The sequence below is a fragment of the Festucalex cinctus genome, chromosome 16, assembly GCF_051991245.1.
Source record: "Festucalex cinctus isolate MCC-2025b chromosome 16, RoL_Fcin_1.0, whole genome shotgun sequence".
Taxonomy (NCBI): Eukaryota; Metazoa; Chordata; class Actinopteri; order Syngnathiformes; family Syngnathidae; genus Festucalex; species Festucalex cinctus.
The window spans coordinates 18,607,248-18,622,654 of NC_135426.1; the positions used below are offsets into that span (position 1 = coordinate 18,607,248).

General features: G+C 44.9%; 3 protein-coding genes across 18 annotated transcripts in view; all 3 read right to left on the bottom strand.

The window, feature by feature from the left end:
* Window positions 1-1,306, bottom strand: part of LOC144003169 (diacylglycerol kinase delta) — a 43,177-nt gene extending 41,871 nt beyond the window's left edge. The window contains exon 1 of one of the 2 annotated variants that reach the window (XM_077499101.1): window positions 1,135-1,306. In XM_077499101.1, the coding sequence (XP_077355227.1) occupies window positions 1,135-1,182 (48 nt within the window). In that variant the 5' untranslated portion in view covers window positions 1,183-1,306. The remainder of the gene's footprint in view (window positions 1-1,134) is intronic. The other variant, XM_077499103.1, reaches the window with a different exon arrangement.
* Window positions 1,307-1,720: 414 nt separating this feature from the next.
* On the bottom strand, window positions 1,721-11,048 carry LOC144003214 (actin-binding protein WASF3). 4 transcript variants are annotated; one of them, XM_077499225.1, is made up of 11 exons: window positions 10,904-11,048; window positions 8,503-8,636; window positions 8,011-8,145; window positions 6,318-6,471; window positions 6,125-6,242; window positions 5,701-5,769; window positions 5,402-5,449; window positions 5,181-5,314; window positions 3,999-4,286; window positions 3,513-3,931; window positions 1,721-3,432 (listed from the first exon to the last, which is right to left on the bottom strand). In XM_077499225.1, the coding sequence occupies exons 2-11, from the start codon at window positions 8,633-8,635 to the stop codon at window positions 3,275-3,277; spliced, it is 1,656 nt and encodes a 551-aa protein (XP_077355351.1). In that variant the 5' UTR covers window position 8,636; window positions 10,904-11,048; the 3' UTR covers window positions 1,721-3,274. The 4 variants fall into 4 exon arrangements, with proteins under 4 accessions (XP_077355351.1, XP_077355353.1, XP_077355352.1 ...); XM_077499227.1 differs by lacking the exon at window positions 10,904-11,048 and adding an exon at window positions 10,616-10,696; XM_077499226.1 differs by lacking the exon at window positions 10,904-11,048 and adding an exon at window positions 10,245-10,590.
* Window positions 11,049-11,928: 880 nt separating this feature from the next.
* Window positions 11,929-15,407, bottom strand: part of htr2cl1 (5-hydroxytryptamine (serotonin) receptor 2C, G protein-coupled-like 1) — a 42,995-nt gene continuing 39,516 nt past the window's right edge. For all 12 annotated transcript variants that reach the window (XM_077499221.1, XM_077499217.1, XM_077499222.1 and 9 more), the window contains 2 exons: window positions 14,896-15,089; window positions 11,929-13,825 (listed from right to left, as the gene is read on the bottom strand). In XM_077499221.1, coding sequence (XP_077355347.1) covers window positions 13,253-13,825; window positions 14,896-15,089 — 767 coding nt within the window. In that variant the 3' untranslated portion in view covers window positions 11,929-13,252. The remainder of the gene's footprint in view (window positions 13,826-14,895; window positions 15,090-15,407) is intronic.

Below are 15,407 nucleotides of genomic sequence, written 5' to 3' on the forward strand. Positions count from 1 at the left end.
AGTAGCCAAAACGCTCCGTGTACGAGTTCCACTGCTCCGCATTTTCATCAAAGGGGCCGACTGAGCCGATAACTCCCGCCATACTGCGCCTGGTTAATCAGCTTGCCACTTACTTCACTGTCTTGTCTTTGTAGCTTCCACACTTTTGTGGCTTCCCCCTTTTTCCCCCCTTAAGTTGCTCCTTTTACTCCTCCGCACCGCCTAAGAAAAAAAAACAGCGTGGTTTTCCCGGAAATGGCACCGTCTACCACCAGGACGCGAGCTCCGCGACCCGCAGAAACCCCGTCAAAACACCGCCGTAGGTTCAGACGTCCTCGTCGCCACTTTTGTTATGTTCTCTATCGTCGTTTCAGGTAGGCAGGAATGATGACACGGGTGATAGAACGGCAACACTTTAATCGGCTCCGGAGCTGAGCAACAAGGCAACCACACCAACATTTCCAAAACAACGCACACCCCCTTTGCGTGATGACGTCACACACGTAATTGCGTGACTACGCACATATGAAGACATTACACATACTGTCTAATAAATGCTTATTTTCATACACTTCTATTACATTTTTTACGTTTGTGTTGCTTGGAAAGGAAACTAGAGATATCAAGGATGCCATTTGTGGAGAAATCTCAAAATGGACAAATAATGTCCAACTATCTAAAGTCTAATATTGTCCATATCTCTAGATTGATTTATTGATAGATTTGCCGGAGCGGGTCACAAATGCTTTCTCAGCACTAGCCCTGCTAGCTACTACATGCTAGCTACTATAAATCATGGCGTAAATACACCAAAAAGACCTTGAGTTTACTTACAGAGAACATCGCTGCTTAGATGTGAAAATTAATATAAAGTATCAAGAGCTATAGAACCATATTGGATGTTTTAAAAGGTAACATGCCTACAACAACATGCTAGTTGATCGTTTCACTAAGTTGTGAGCGGTCAGTGTCACCACGCCAAACACTTTAACAAATACTTTACAAATACGTTGACTTTAAAATACTTTAACAAAAGTAACTAGACGGAAGTAACAGCCCAAAGGTAAGTTTAAAAACTCAAATAAAAACCGTGATATTGACCAAAACGATATTAGACCGTACGGAAGTGCCAGCTGAACATACAATAAATCTTACCTTTCTATGAAAAGTGCTTTCTTTCTGCCCACTTTTAGGTCCTCGCATGTCAACCAACCTTTAAGCTGTTCCAAAGTGTGTGTCGATTGAACCATGTTGAAATTTCACGTCTGGGACGTCGTTCTCTTCCAAAATGATGTGTACGTGTGTCCTACTCTTGTTATTTTGTCCGACTCACACATAATGAGGGGAGCGTGACGTCATTATCACGCGACTTTATCTGACTTGCCTCTCCTCGTTGTGGCAGCTAGTACACAACAGCTGTCAATCATTAAATGTTCAAGTGTGGCTTTTGCCGTTTACTCATTTAAGTTGCAGACGCGTTTTCTAACGGCCATTTTGTGACGCGTGATGTCCATTGAATATTTTTTCTCACTTGAGGTCCATGCTTTCACGTCGTTTTTGTTTTGTTTTTTTGCTTTCACGTCACGTGATCACAATGGATGTGAGACCATGACGTCATTTTGGTTCTTCTTCGAAAGTTTTATGCGGCTGGTGTTTCACAGTTTGGATTGACCTTGACTACTTTTGCACTTTTCATGAGTAGAATTGGTGGAAAACAAAAACACTGCACAGAATGAAGACATCAAGTTGACCATTTATTGTCAATATAGTTGCATGCATACTTGCTTACAGCAAATTTCTTTGAATTAATAAGAATCATCTTACTGCAGCATCTCCCAGATGTCAACCCAATAGAAGCACACAGCGACAAGGCCGAAAACTTGACTTTCGTCGACTGTGTGAACCCGGAAAACTTTTTCTTGGGAATACAGCAAACTATTTAGCTCAAACAGTACCACTCAACAGTCCATTCAATTCACACATCTTTTTGTTTACTCCTTTTCAAGAACTGTGTGTCATCATTTATTAACAGCAATCTATCATCACATTTGGAGTTTAAAAGAAGCACACGTGTAAGTTATTTGACTGTTTTTGAAAGCACAAACTTTCAGTTTTGGTCTAAAATGAAATAATACTACAGTAAATCAAAGCAGATGACTCACAGCAGCGCATTTCAACGAAACAGTCAAGCTAGAGAGTTAAGTGATAACGCCGTTTACTACACATGTATCGAGAGCGCAAACACCAAATTTTCGAAAAGTGTCGAAGCCTGACTACGCACGGCACACGTTCACAGTCTTGGATTGAGCACGAGACCAAATAACGATAAAGAATTTTACATTTGGCCTGAGCTCATTGTCGTGGTTGCTCAAACAAGGCTTGGTAAGCATGTCGTCACACTTTGGGAGTTCAATCAAAACGTAAATCACTTTTGATAAAGATTTAACAGCTCATCTTTGTCACTTTCACTTCCAAAGTTCGCGAATTAGTGGGAGTTTGGGCCTCCGGTCACATTAACACTAATACTCGCTTGAACTTGTTATTCGAACAACAAAAAAGACAAAACAGCTTACAGCAAAGTCACTGTACAATTGTTCATGTTGTTTACAGTAATACACTCCCACCACCAGGGGGCTCTCAAGAAAAGACGAGTCAGAACTGATGGCGGTGAGGCAGCAAATGGGGTCGGCTAATTGGCCGCTTTGCTACTCAACAAATGTCAGCATGCGGGGACTGACATTATGTGAAAACTTGGTGAAGAGTTAGTTATTAGTAAATGGAAGAAAAGTGCTCATATGCTTTTCCTGACCTGTTTGGCACTAACATATTGCCGTCAATTCCAACATGGATGGAAGGCAAACAATTGTTTTTTTTCCCATTTGTTTTGTTCCAAAGAAGAGATGTTGTCAGGGGCAGCCCAACTTTTCTGTTTTGAGATGTGTAACCAAAAGGGGGACACCTGAAAATTTTCATGATTCCTATGAAAACATACTGATATGTTATGTTCTAAAGTCTGGGGAACAAGAAATGTCCTTTTTAAATAATAGTGAAAATCTGTGTAGTGACAGTGGGGGGAACGTTTTTTTGTTTTTTTTTACCCCCCACAAAATCTTCAAAAAACACGACAAAAAAAACAAAAAAATTATAAGATTGAGCCTAGTTAAAATGTATTTTTGACTTACATAACTATCAATGGCAGTGAATAAGTAAATATTATCTCCATTGAAAATAACAAGCAGTGCTTTTCTTTCCGCCCAACCCAAAATGACCTGAAACTTTTGAACAAAACGGATTCTTAGTCGGACCACTCGTTCTCATCCAGCTCAGAGTCGTCGTCGGACTCGCTGTACTCCACGGCGATGCGTCGAGACAAGATGGTGGCCACATCGTTGCCGACCGGCTCGCGTTTGGCCTCCTGCTCCCTTTGCTCCTGCACCTTCCTCAGCTGGATACCTGTGGCAAAAGAGGAAGAAAAAAAAACAATTAGCTCCAAGCAAGAAACAGCAAGTTTTTGGCATCTGATGTAAGAGCACCTCTACGTATGGCGGCCAGCAGGTCGGAGCGGGCGTCGCTCATGGGGATCATGCCCAGCACGGCGCCCTTCCTGGCGGCGGGCGCGGCATCCGTCACCGCCGGACCCACGGCGGCGCGCGTCGGCGAGGGATGCGCCTGGTGAACCGCGGAACCTCCTGGCGGAGGGGGCGGCGGGGCGGCCGGCGGTGCCCCGGAAGGGGGGTGGGCGGGAGAGGGGACGTAGTTGACGGGGGGCGGAGGAGGAGAGGGCGAGTAGGGACGGGAGAGGGCGGAGGAGGCGGGGAGCACGGCCGAGGCGGCGCCGGTGGGCGGGCCAGGTGTGTGGTCGAAGGCGGTCTGGGCGGAAGGGATGGTTGGGGGAGGTGGCGGGGGAGCGGGCGGGATGTAGTACTCTGGAATCGTAGAGGGCTGGCCGGCGCTGTTGGGGGGGGAAAGAAAGACATTTCAGAGGTTAGACGTCGGGCGCGAGCGGCGAGCGGACATACCCGTGGCCGGCGCGGTAATCCTTGATGGACGGCTGCCTGGGCCCGTTGACAGTCAGATCGCCGGCGGCCTGGTTGGCCTGACCCGACGGGGTTCGGCCCAAGGAGGCGGCGTGGCGCCCGGCGGCGGCGGCCGCCCCTCCCGCGGGCTGGTTGGCCGGCCTGAGCCCCCGATCCAGCGACTGGGTCTGGGCGGCCGCGCCCGAGTGGTCCCGGGCGTGGCGGTCTGAGGCGGCGGCCTGGCTCGAGGGGTGGCTGGGACTGGCGGGGTACGAGTCGGACGCTGCGGACCTGATGGCGGCCAGATTATTTTAGTTTTAATTCACGAAAACCAACGAACGGACAAAAGATAAAATTCAAAAACAAATTTGTTCAAATAAAAATGAAAATGCTTTTTAAAAAAAAAGAAAACTGCAACTACATTTTATGTTTACAAAACTAACTATAACTATAATTATAGCAAAATGTCATTTGTTTTAGTCATTGGCAAATTCTTTAATACATGAGCGTTTGGGGATTATTTTATCTCTTTAACCGCCCAAATCGTTTAATAACGATTAATAAAATCACGATGTATGCCGCCATATACGTTAAATTATGTCACTTTTTTTTTTTTTAAATCAATGCAACGTCTAAGTGCAGTGCTGCCGGTCAAAGGAGTTGTGGAATCAAAAACACCCACTAACTATGGCCAGCAGATGGCAGCATTGTATCCCTTTTCAATGGGCTGTCAGTGTATGGAATTACAATGAAACATGACGAATCTGATGAAATGGAATATTTTCAAGGATGATGTGAATGCTCAAAGCCTTTGTCACATTAAAACTAATTCACAGTGTCATTAAACAAAAAATATTAGTGTCAAAGTCACTGTTGTTGTTTTCTCCTTTTCAGTTTTCACTCAATGTCACTCAAATTACCTATTTTCAAAATGGTGATTACTAAAGAACGGAATAAGGTCGAAAGTAACTAAAATTAAGCATTTTTTAAATAACTAAAACTTCTAAAAACTAACAGAACCACCTTGAAAACTAACTAAAACCAACTAAATTTAAAAAACAAAACTCAAAACGAACTAAAAACTAACTTTTAATGAAAATTCCAAAAGTATAATAACCCTGGATGGCGAGCGGGGTCGGTTACAGGCGGCGTGGCGAAAAGTGGGCGGCGTTTTCGGCGGGGTACCTGCTATCGGGCGACAGGGAGCCCTCTGGTGACGTGCCGTGGTAGGGCGAGGGTGTGAGCCTGGCGTCGGGCCGGAACTCCTTATCGTAGGCCAGCACGTTCCACTCCTGACGCCGGTTACGAGCCTTGCGCACCTTGGAGAACGAGAGAGATAGCGACAGAGATGATAGTCGTCATGGCGATGAGTGCTCCGACACGTGCGGGTTCTCTTCCTCACTCACCTTCTTCACTTCTCGACCCGGGTCGTCCACCTGCCTCTGCTGCTCCTGCTACAAAAAAACAACAACAAAAAAACGCAGCCACTTTATTATGTGCTACCGTTTGAAAGTTGGGGAAGGGTCCTTTTAGGTGTAAACACGCATGCCCGCACAAAATTAATCAAAAATAATTTTCACTTACTGAAGCAGCTAACAATGCAAACCGACACAGCACAAAGCTTGATGAGTGTGTGCGTGCATGTGTGTGTTGGCAGGGTGGGGGTGGGATTAGGAGGTGAGGTCAGGGGTCAGGGTTGTCTTACAGAGATGGACAGGGGGCTCCTGGGTGGGGCCTGTCTGGAGTGGGGCCTGTCGGGATGGGCCGGACAGCCCTACGGAAAGACGGGAGACACAAGCTGCTGCGTTAGAATGAGAAGCCGGTGGGAGGGCGGGAGCGAGAGGCCCGTTCGGAAACAGGAGGAGGAGCGAGTGCCAAACAGACGGAATGCCGGCGGAGATGTGAGAAAATGTGGACAAAGGTGAGCAAAAAGCTTTCCGGCGGAAGCTGGTCAGGATTGTGGCAGAGTTCTAACGACAATGAAGATCATCTTGTGCTTTTTTGTGGCCGCCTGACCAACTTCCGCCAAAAGAGAGCAGCGGAAAAGGAAAAGACAAACTAGGCAAACTATCCAATCCAACATGGCCGCACGCATCTGCGCAGATTTTGAACAACCGGCCGGCGCTCACCTTCTGCCGCCTCTTCTCCTTGCGTTTGTCTTCGGTAGCCTGCAGCATCTTCTCCTTCCACAGGTTGAAAAAGTAGGACGAGTCCGTGTAGAACTTGAGCGCGTCCTTCTTGTCGTCCCTGGACGGGGAGAGACGCGTGAGGACGAACGGCGCTCACGTATGTGGCGCCCGCCAAGCGGCGATGGGCGCTGACCTGTAGGGGCTGAGGATATTGAGGGGCGGAGGTTTGTCGCAGCGACGGTACATCTCCACCACCGGGTTGGGCACCGACGTCCTGGACACCACCTGCTGGTCTTGGATGGTACTGCTCTTGAAGGCCTTCCTCATGTTGATGTCCTGCAAGGACACTGAAGGACGACAACACAGAAACCGCGTGACTGACAATCCCAACATGTCATGAACACATAAAAGCTTGCGTCAACACTAGCTAGGTATCAAAACAGGTTTTGGCTGGAACGAACAGTCCGAATTTCATTGTACACTCTAAAAACAGCTTAAAAATAACTCAAATTGGGTCAATAAGGACCAACACAAATTTTTAGTTATTTAACCCAAAAGGCAATAACCCCATTTCTGGGTTAGTTGAATAACCCAATTGAATTGGGTCAAAAATTAACCAACCCAACTCTTTGAGGTGTTTTCCCCCCAAATAAAGTTTGGGTCAAATTAAACTAACCTCCCAAAAATCCACAGAATTTCGTTGGTTGTTTTGTGAGTTATTCATTTAACTCAATTTTCTGGGTTAATTGAATAACCCAATTTAATTGGGTCAAAAATTAACCACCCAAACTTTTTGAGGTGTTTTTCCCCCCAAAAAAGTTTGGGTCAAATTAAACTAACCTCCCAAAAATCCACAGAATTTTTTCGGGTTATTTAACTCAACTTTCTGGATTAATTGAAAAACCCAATTTAATTGGGTCAAAAATTAACCAACCCAACTTTTTGAGGTGTTTTTCCCCCAAAAAAAAGTTTGGGTCAAATTCAACTAATCTCCCAAAAATTCACAGAATTTTTGGGTTGTTTTGTGGGTTATTCATTTAACTCAACTTTCTGGGTTAGTTGAAAAAACCAACTGAATTCAGTCAAAAAATAACCAACCCAACTTTTTGAGGTTTAGCACAAAAAAGTTGGGTCAATTTAAATTAACACCCCACAAATCCAGTTTTTTTTTTTTTTTTTTTGGGGGGGGGGTGGGGGGTTTGGGTTTCTGAGTTATTCATTTAACCCAACTTTCTGCATTAGTTGAAAAATCCAATTGAAATTAAATGAACCAACCCAACTTTTTGAGCTATTTAACTCATTCACTGCCAGCCCAGTAAAAGTGAATTTTGACGTCTAAAGCCGTCTATGGCAGCGAATGTGTTGAGCCCATAAGGTTGGATAAAATGAATAACTCACTAATCTACCCGATTTTGGGTTATTATGTGGGTTGTTAATTTGACTCACATTTTTGGGTTAGTCCAATAACCCAATTGAATTGGGTCAAGAAGTAAAAACCCAACTTTTTGTGGTATTTAGCCCCCAAACATTAGGTCAAAATAAATTAATAACCCACAAATCAACCCATTTTTTTTCCACTCACTCATTCCTACATGTAAGCTTCTGTGAGTGAGTGAGTGAGTGAGTGAGTGAGTGAGTGAGTGAGTGAAAAAAAAAAAAGGCAAAATATAGGCTGGGGGGTGGGGGTTTAGGACAAAATCACCCCCACACGTTATGAAAAGCCCATATCTATAAATTGAAAGTAGTTTGTTTAAATCCTGTATTACATTATATATTAAGTAGTACAGTACAAATATCTGGACTCAACTGAAGTACAGAGTGGGAGTCGAATAACAGAGAAAGATGTTGAAATTTGAACTCATCTGAAGTGACGGACACACACACACCTTCCTCCACCGTGGAGTCCAGCTGAGTGACTTTGACCGCGAGTTGGTCGACGCGTTCCTGCAGGCTGCTCATCCTCAGGTAGAAGCTGTTTGCTTCATTGAACAGCTCCCCGAAAATGTCCTCCGCATGGCGACCTGCACACGCACACACGCACGCACAGATATTTCATTTTTATTCAGAGCGTAACCGTCAAAAACAAACAGCTATGTGAAATTTCAGATATAACCCCCCAAAAATATTGATTCTAATGGTCTGCTCAAACAAATACAGGAGAGAGAGTACGTGAAGCAGCGTGCAAAATGGAAGAGCGTCAAAGTAAACTTCCTCCTTCACAAAAATAAAGTGAAACTTCCACTTCCTGTTTAGCTTCCATTGTTCAGAGTCGTCACGCCAAATGCGCAATTTACTGAACGAATGCTTGTTTCAAATTTTGAATCACTGATTTGAAAAGTTTGCAGAAGGTTCCTTCATTTGACGTTTGTCAGACTCACTGAGGCCTCCAAGCTGCTTGATGATGGCGGCGAGCGTGCTGTTGGTGACGCACTCGAGCTCGCTGGTCACGCCGTGCGGCAGCGCGCCGCGGCACAGGTGCCTCGGCTCGATGCTCCTCTTCACCAGCGGCATGCTGAACAAACACAACGCATAAACAAAACAAAAAAAAATAGCAATCAAAATTCACGAAGCGAAGTAAACCCGCAACAGATAAAAGTATGGTAACAAATGTAACATGCGTGTAATGTATAAAGTGCTCCCTCATTTATCGCGGTTCGCGGATTTCTTACAGCATGCTTTTTTTTTTTTTTAAGCAACATGCTTTTTGTTTTTTGTATTTTTTTTGGTCTTCGCGCGGCCGTATCTCTCAAACCCTTCGTCCAACGCGTCCGAGGATTCGTCTCGACGAGACCTTTCCAACAGTGTTTCCACGATTTTGTGCTTATACAGCAATGAAAAATATTTAAAAAATATTATTATATATAAAAATATGTATTGAGGCACTAACTCCACATATTGACTCACTTCACAAGCATATTATGTTCCCCTCCATCTTACCAATAGCGTGGATTTTAAACGTATAAGGGCCAAAACATGCCTTGTGAAAATTAAACTGCGCTAAAAAAACTAGCCACCAGAGGGTGCTAGAACTGCACAAATGGAAATCAACGTGACTTTTAAAAACAGATGTGTTGCTTTTAAATATCATTGAAAAATTTATGAAAAAGCATTTCTAATGAAGTAAAAATCGCAACAAAAAGACAAAACATATATAATAAACAAATATATAACCCAAAGTAAGACATTTTATGAATATTTTTCCATCAAAAATGGATGTTTAAAAATCGATTCGGCTACCTATTGAATTGATTCGAGAAATGTGCACTGTAATATCCCGATATATTGCCGAACCAATTTTCTTAACACCCTTAATATATATATATATATATATATATATATATATATATATATATATATATATATATATATATTTATATTTATATATATATAATTAACAGGATTTTTATTTTTTTTTAAATTAACACAGATTTTTTGTGGGTAGTTTTTGGAGGTAACACCCACAATAAACGAGGGAACACTGTATATTATACGATTGATTATTGGTTCCTGAGCAAAATACAATTTTGGCGATTGGCTGGCTCAGATCCCGATGAGTGGGAAGGAATGAGGTGATGGGGACGGAGGGTTGCCATGGCAACATGTCCGTTGCTAACCAGCAACAGGAAACAAGGGACACAGGACGGGTGGACTCGTTGACACCATTTACACCCTTCCTCTTCACCATCGTCTTCATCATCATGCGCGCGTGTCCTGACCTTTCTTGAGCCAAGACCGCCAAAAGGGGTGGGGGAAAAAAGTGGACTCAAGTGATACTGCTCAAAAGCAAGAAGCAGCCATGTTCACTTGGTCTCCTGATGTGCCCAGTAAACAGGTCAGCCAAAGCGGCGGGACCCTCCTGCCCCCCGGCCAGCGCCGCCCCTGGCCCCTGACAATTGAATGTGTTGATCTCAGCGCGGCTGCAACAAGTCATCCGGCAGAAAAGTGTCAGTGAGCTCGCGGGTGGGGCGGGGGGGGCCCAATGAGGTCAATCGGGGATGGGTGCCAAATCAAGGTAGGTCAACCGGTGCGAATGTAACGAGTGAGGGGGCGGACGCGTGACTTTGAGTGATCGTGACAAGGCGAACGAATGCGCGCGTGATAAGCTCTCGCCTTTTCCCACCTCAAGTTGGCACCAGCGAGCGCCTGTGCCCAATTCTAGCTCCTTTCTGCCGCCAATTCGGTGACGTCACCGGCAGAGCAATCACTGCGGACTGCAAATGTGCGCGAGAAAGACGGAAAGCGACTCCAATCTTTCACACGAGCGACGCTCGAAGATCCTCGAGCGCGGACCAGCCGACTGCAACATGACTGACACGCAGCAGCATATCTTGCCGTTACCGTGGCAACCAGAACGTCCGAGAGCGAGAGAATGAGAGAGGGGACCGAAAGGGGAGGGAGAGATGAAGGTGGGTGGGGTGGATTGATGCCTTGCTCGAAGGGAACTGGGGCAAGCAGGTTGCACATGCGACATACACGGCGACACACACTCACGGTACACACGTTGACTTGAGCGCGGTGAGCACGCGCGCATTCGTGCCTTGTTTGGAGCGAGCTTTGTGCTCTTTGACGCGCGTCCTCGCACGTCAGTGCACAAGACGAGCACGCGCTTTGAAGACGGGGGGCGCGTTCGACGACGGTCACGCGTAAACACACGTAAAAGAGAGGGGGGGTGGGGTGGGGTGGATCGTCGGGGCCTTTGCGGATGAAACGCGTCTGCGTGCGAGTACGCGCGGGGCCTCATCGTCTGTGCGCGTGCGCGCTCCCGTTTAAGAGACTTACCTGGCCGACTGGCTTCTCGCTAGCTGCCGCTGCTTCCTTCTCGAGCCTCGCGACGATTCCGCTCGTTTCCTCCCACTCAGTTGACGGCGTCCATGTTTTTGAGGGGGAATCCGCGGATGGACGTGCGGACGGGACGGATGGAGGATCGACTGCCGCTGGTCTGCTCGTGTGTGGTTTCCACGGCAGCGACGTCGACGTGACAAGCGTCAAGATCACCTGCGGTGAACCACATGCAACTTCCTGTCGCAATTTCAAAATAAAATAGGGTTTAGAATATAACCACAGTAACAGCAAGTTTCATTATTTGAAAAAAAAATATATATATTGTGCATTTTAACACGTTTATACAGATTGTATTTTATTTCATCATTCTATTGTGACATATCACTGTCAATATTAGTCTTGCCACTTTAACATGCAACAATGTAATTTTTATTTTTTTAAAGATTAAGGTTAATTTATTTTCGCCGTCCATCCTTCCGCCAAAAAAACAAAAATATGGTACACATTCGAACTTTAATTTCTGTGTGCCACAATTAAACGTTCTGCGTGGCTTAATTTTGACTATTAAAGCTTGAAATTCGAAACATCCATTCAAGTGGAAATCAGTTCCGTCGCCGCGTCACGTGGCTAGTACGCCCTCTCGCCACTAAGCGTCGCTGTTGCCTCACTAGCAAGTTACTTCGCTGTCCGCGGTGCTGATATTTCTGGCAAAAATAATTCAAGATCAATGTTGCAAGACATCCGGCAATTAGTTTTAGATACCATATTGATAGTAGTAACGTTTGGATTTATTGTCATTGTTTTTAAATTGATCTTCTGTACATTGCATTCAGCATTTATCTTTATTATTTAAAATTGCTTTGCAAAAACAGCTTGTATCTTTGTATAAATGGAGGGAGACTAGCAAAAATAAGAATTCCATTGCTCAGTACTACCACTGTGTTTTTTGACATCTTGAATCTTGAAAACAATAAGCTCCTAAACGCAAGGTGAAGTGGATAAAAGACAAAAGATACGTGGGCTTGTACTGGAATCCTTTCTCTTTTTTTAATCAATAAATTGCAGCACCCCGCTTGAAAGAAACAGAACAATACAATTGCTCATTTGCTCGGTGATCGATTATTGTCAAAAGAAAAAAACGGCTGGCGACTTCCTGGTTGTTTACAGGCAGAGTTGAGGATATATTTGGGGGACGTATTTAACAAAAGTGTAACCATGCTCATACACAAACGAGTCCATTTCAAAATGAGGCTGTGATGTCATTCTTATCTCTTGGCGGGTTACGGGGCCTCAAACGTTGCACGCGGCACCTTGAGAGAGGACAATAACAGCTTGATCTTTCGCAAAATGTTGTTGCCTAGCAACAAAAAGCCTGCAAGTTACCATTGAAGGACACACATGCATCCTCTTTATTCTGACTTGATATCTATTTGTGATGGCAGACACTGAACATCTCTTAGATTTTATACATTACTCAACTCTATTTGATTAAGAACCCTATTTCATACGTAGCGCTGAGGATCCCTCGCGGATAGGATGGATTAGGATATCTTCTCCCAGGCGGTATAGATCAGGATATCGTTTTCAGATGACAGAGATTAAGATGGTTTCTCTCAGATTAGGGCAGTTTAGATCAAACCAAATGTTGATCACAACTCCGAAGGGGCTTCCTCATCCAACTCTGCCGGTAAACCTCATCCGATGTGTCGATGCACAACAGACGAACATCCTGCTGTATTTCGCGTGTATTTCCGCCATCTGTCTGTGATGGGACGGGAAAAGAAATCCGCGTCGATCGACTCACACCTCTTGTAGAAAAAGCGCATTGTAGGAAAATGAATAAGGCCGACCTAGAACATTTCTACGTTCGTCCTCGATTGCCTTCAAAAAAGCCTGTGCTAGTAGCCTCTTACATGACCTTTGACCTCTGGATTCATCTTTTCCAATTTCACTTTGCAAACGTGACTGGATCACATCTGAGGAAGACCTACTATGTATGTATGCACGTGTATACATACACATAAGTATATACATATATGCAACATATACACATATATATCTACATATATACACAGATGTATATACATATTTACACATATACATAAATCTATATATGCACACATAGATACACATTCGTGTGTGCGTGCGTGACAACGTGTCTAAACAACAATTTTTATTTTGTGAACCTTTTTTCCCTTCTATATAAAAAAAAAAATGTAGAGGGTCCACGTGGCCACCGGATGGCGCTGTCCCACCATTCGTTTTTCGGGGTTATGCTGGCTCCGACTACCCAAATAAGCCCTCCTACACGTTTCAGGCCGAGCCAGAAGTCTGCGTCCAAAATCGTCACACGCTGCTGGTGTGAACAATGGAGGGAGGGCTGTAGCTGATGAGCGACAGCTCCTGTTCCTCAGTTTCGGCCTCCGTCTCGGAAAAGGCCCCGCCAACGTCGTGGCACTCGGAGAGGCTCAGGGTCTCGCCTCCCGCTGTTCGTGTCCCGTCGACCGTGGCGTCCTCCGGCGCCAGCTGGCCGCCGTTCCGATAGTTACCCTCGCGGCCCCGTTCGGCGCTCGGCTTCCTCTGGCAGTCGGCCAGGAGCGGCGAGACGGCGTGCGAGGACGACGGCGGCGCGAGCAGCGGGTTCTTGAAGACCTGGCCGGCCCCGCCCACGTTGGCGTTGGCGCTCATGTTGTAGCGGCAGCGGATGTAGCTGGAGAAGGCTCTCCTGTACGTCTTGTTGAAGAGCGTGTACACGAGCGGGTTGACCCCCGACGAGATGTAGCCCACCCACACGAAGATGTTGAGCAGCTCTGGAAGCAGAGACTTGCCGCAGGAGTCGCCGCACAGCACCAAGGTGACGTTGGTGATGAAAAAGGGACACCACATGACAAGGAAGAGGAAGAAGACAATTCCCAACACCTGGAGGCGGACACAGCAAAGAGGAAGGTAAAGAGGAGGAAGAGGAAAAAGATGGATGGATGGAGAGAAGCCACAAGGGGGCAGTGATTCATTTAAACCTGCAACACTCCAGTGGCGCTTTGAATTGACCCCGTTCACCCAAAGGGTCAAATGTGATCTGATTTTTGAGGACAACAGGAGGGTTAAAGGATGACACAAGTGTTTTTTTTTTTTAAGTGCAGTCACCATCGAATATTTTTGGAATCGATTAATCTATCAATTATTCAATTGATTGACTAATCTGATTCATTTAAATTTTGCATTAAAGTGTATCATACTGTTTATTAACCAGTGATTGGCGTTTATTTCGTACCCCGTATTCGTATGCTAATTAAAAAAAGGGAGATTGATGTTGTACTACAGTTCACTGATTGTTTTCCAAAGTAAAAACAGACTCATTACTTTTACTACTTCCTACTAGTGAGATTAAGTTACTTTATTAGATGCTGACAGCACAGCCTCAACATAAAAATGGCAAAATGTTTACAATAATTTATAAGAAACTCCTTTATTTGGTAAATAAATAAGACATGAGTCAATTGCCGTACACAAGTGCAAGTATAAAAATTGTAATTGCAATAAATCACATAATAGCTAACGCATGATTAATCACAAAATGTACAATAAAATGTATAATAAAATAGTTTTTCTAAATTTCATACTGATTAACATAAAAAGTGGAAAAGGATGTAATACTAAAATAAATATGGCTGCATCTTTTAGTCATTGATGTAGTAATTTCATAATAATTCAACACAATTAGTTAAAATTAAAAAGATGTAGTCTACTGTAAAAAAACGAGTTGATTGATTTTTATTGAGGTTGTTTTTCTGCCACTAGATGGCATGATAGCATTTGTAAGATGGCTCAGTGCATTTTTCTTTTCATATTAAGAGCTATCAAATTTTTAACATGAAGTAACTTCTGAAATCGACTCCGTCCACATTACACAGCATCTGTACCTTCCTTCAAAAGTAAACATTCAGAGCTCTTTCAAGACAAAAGCTAACAAGAAACTGAATCAATCCCACCTTGGAGGCCCGCCTCTCGTTCTTGATGGCCTGCATCATCCCCCGTCGCCCGTGGCAACCGGCGGCGTCGCTCCGTCCGGGCCCGGCGGCCGGCGAGCTGAGCTGCGACGTGGCCTCTGAGCTGGGAAGCATGCTGACCGTCTCCGAAGCGGAGACACTGAGGAGGATGCCGGGCTCAGACGCCGGCTTTAGCTCTGTTTCGGAGGGAGGCGGACATCGACGTTTTTTCACCATTTCAGCAACAACCAATTAAGAGTTGCAAAGTTCACATGTTCTTAGCATGTTCTTAGTCCTTGTGGGTTCCCCTGTCTCGTCAAACCTGGAGTATGTCCACCTGTATTTGCCTACCCCTCCTAATGTGTCAACCAATCCGCACCCTCTGCCACTTGTGTCTTGGCCAGCTGTGTCTCGTTGTGTCAATTAGTGTGTGCGTGTATTTCGTCTCTTGTCTCCCCTCTGTCTGCGTCGATTCATTGTCATTTTCATCCTGTCATGCTGTCGGTTTGTTCCAC

What these genes read in the sequence shown, in the direction of transcription:
- LOC144003214 (XM_077499225.1), bottom strand. Translation starts at nt 8,635, where the DNA reads ATGCCGCTGGTGAAGAGGAGCATCGAGCCGAGGCACCTGTGCCGCGGC. An exon ending in AATATCCTCAGCCCCTACAG is followed by an intron (nt 6,243 to 6,317) that starts GTCAGCGCCCAT and finishes CTCCCCGTCCAG; the next exon opens with GGACGACAAGAAGGACGCGC. An exon ending in GATTACCGCGCCGGCCACGG is followed by an intron (nt 3,932 to 3,998) that starts GTATGTCCGCTC and finishes CCCCCCCAACAG; the next exon opens with CGCCGGCCAGCCCTCTACGA.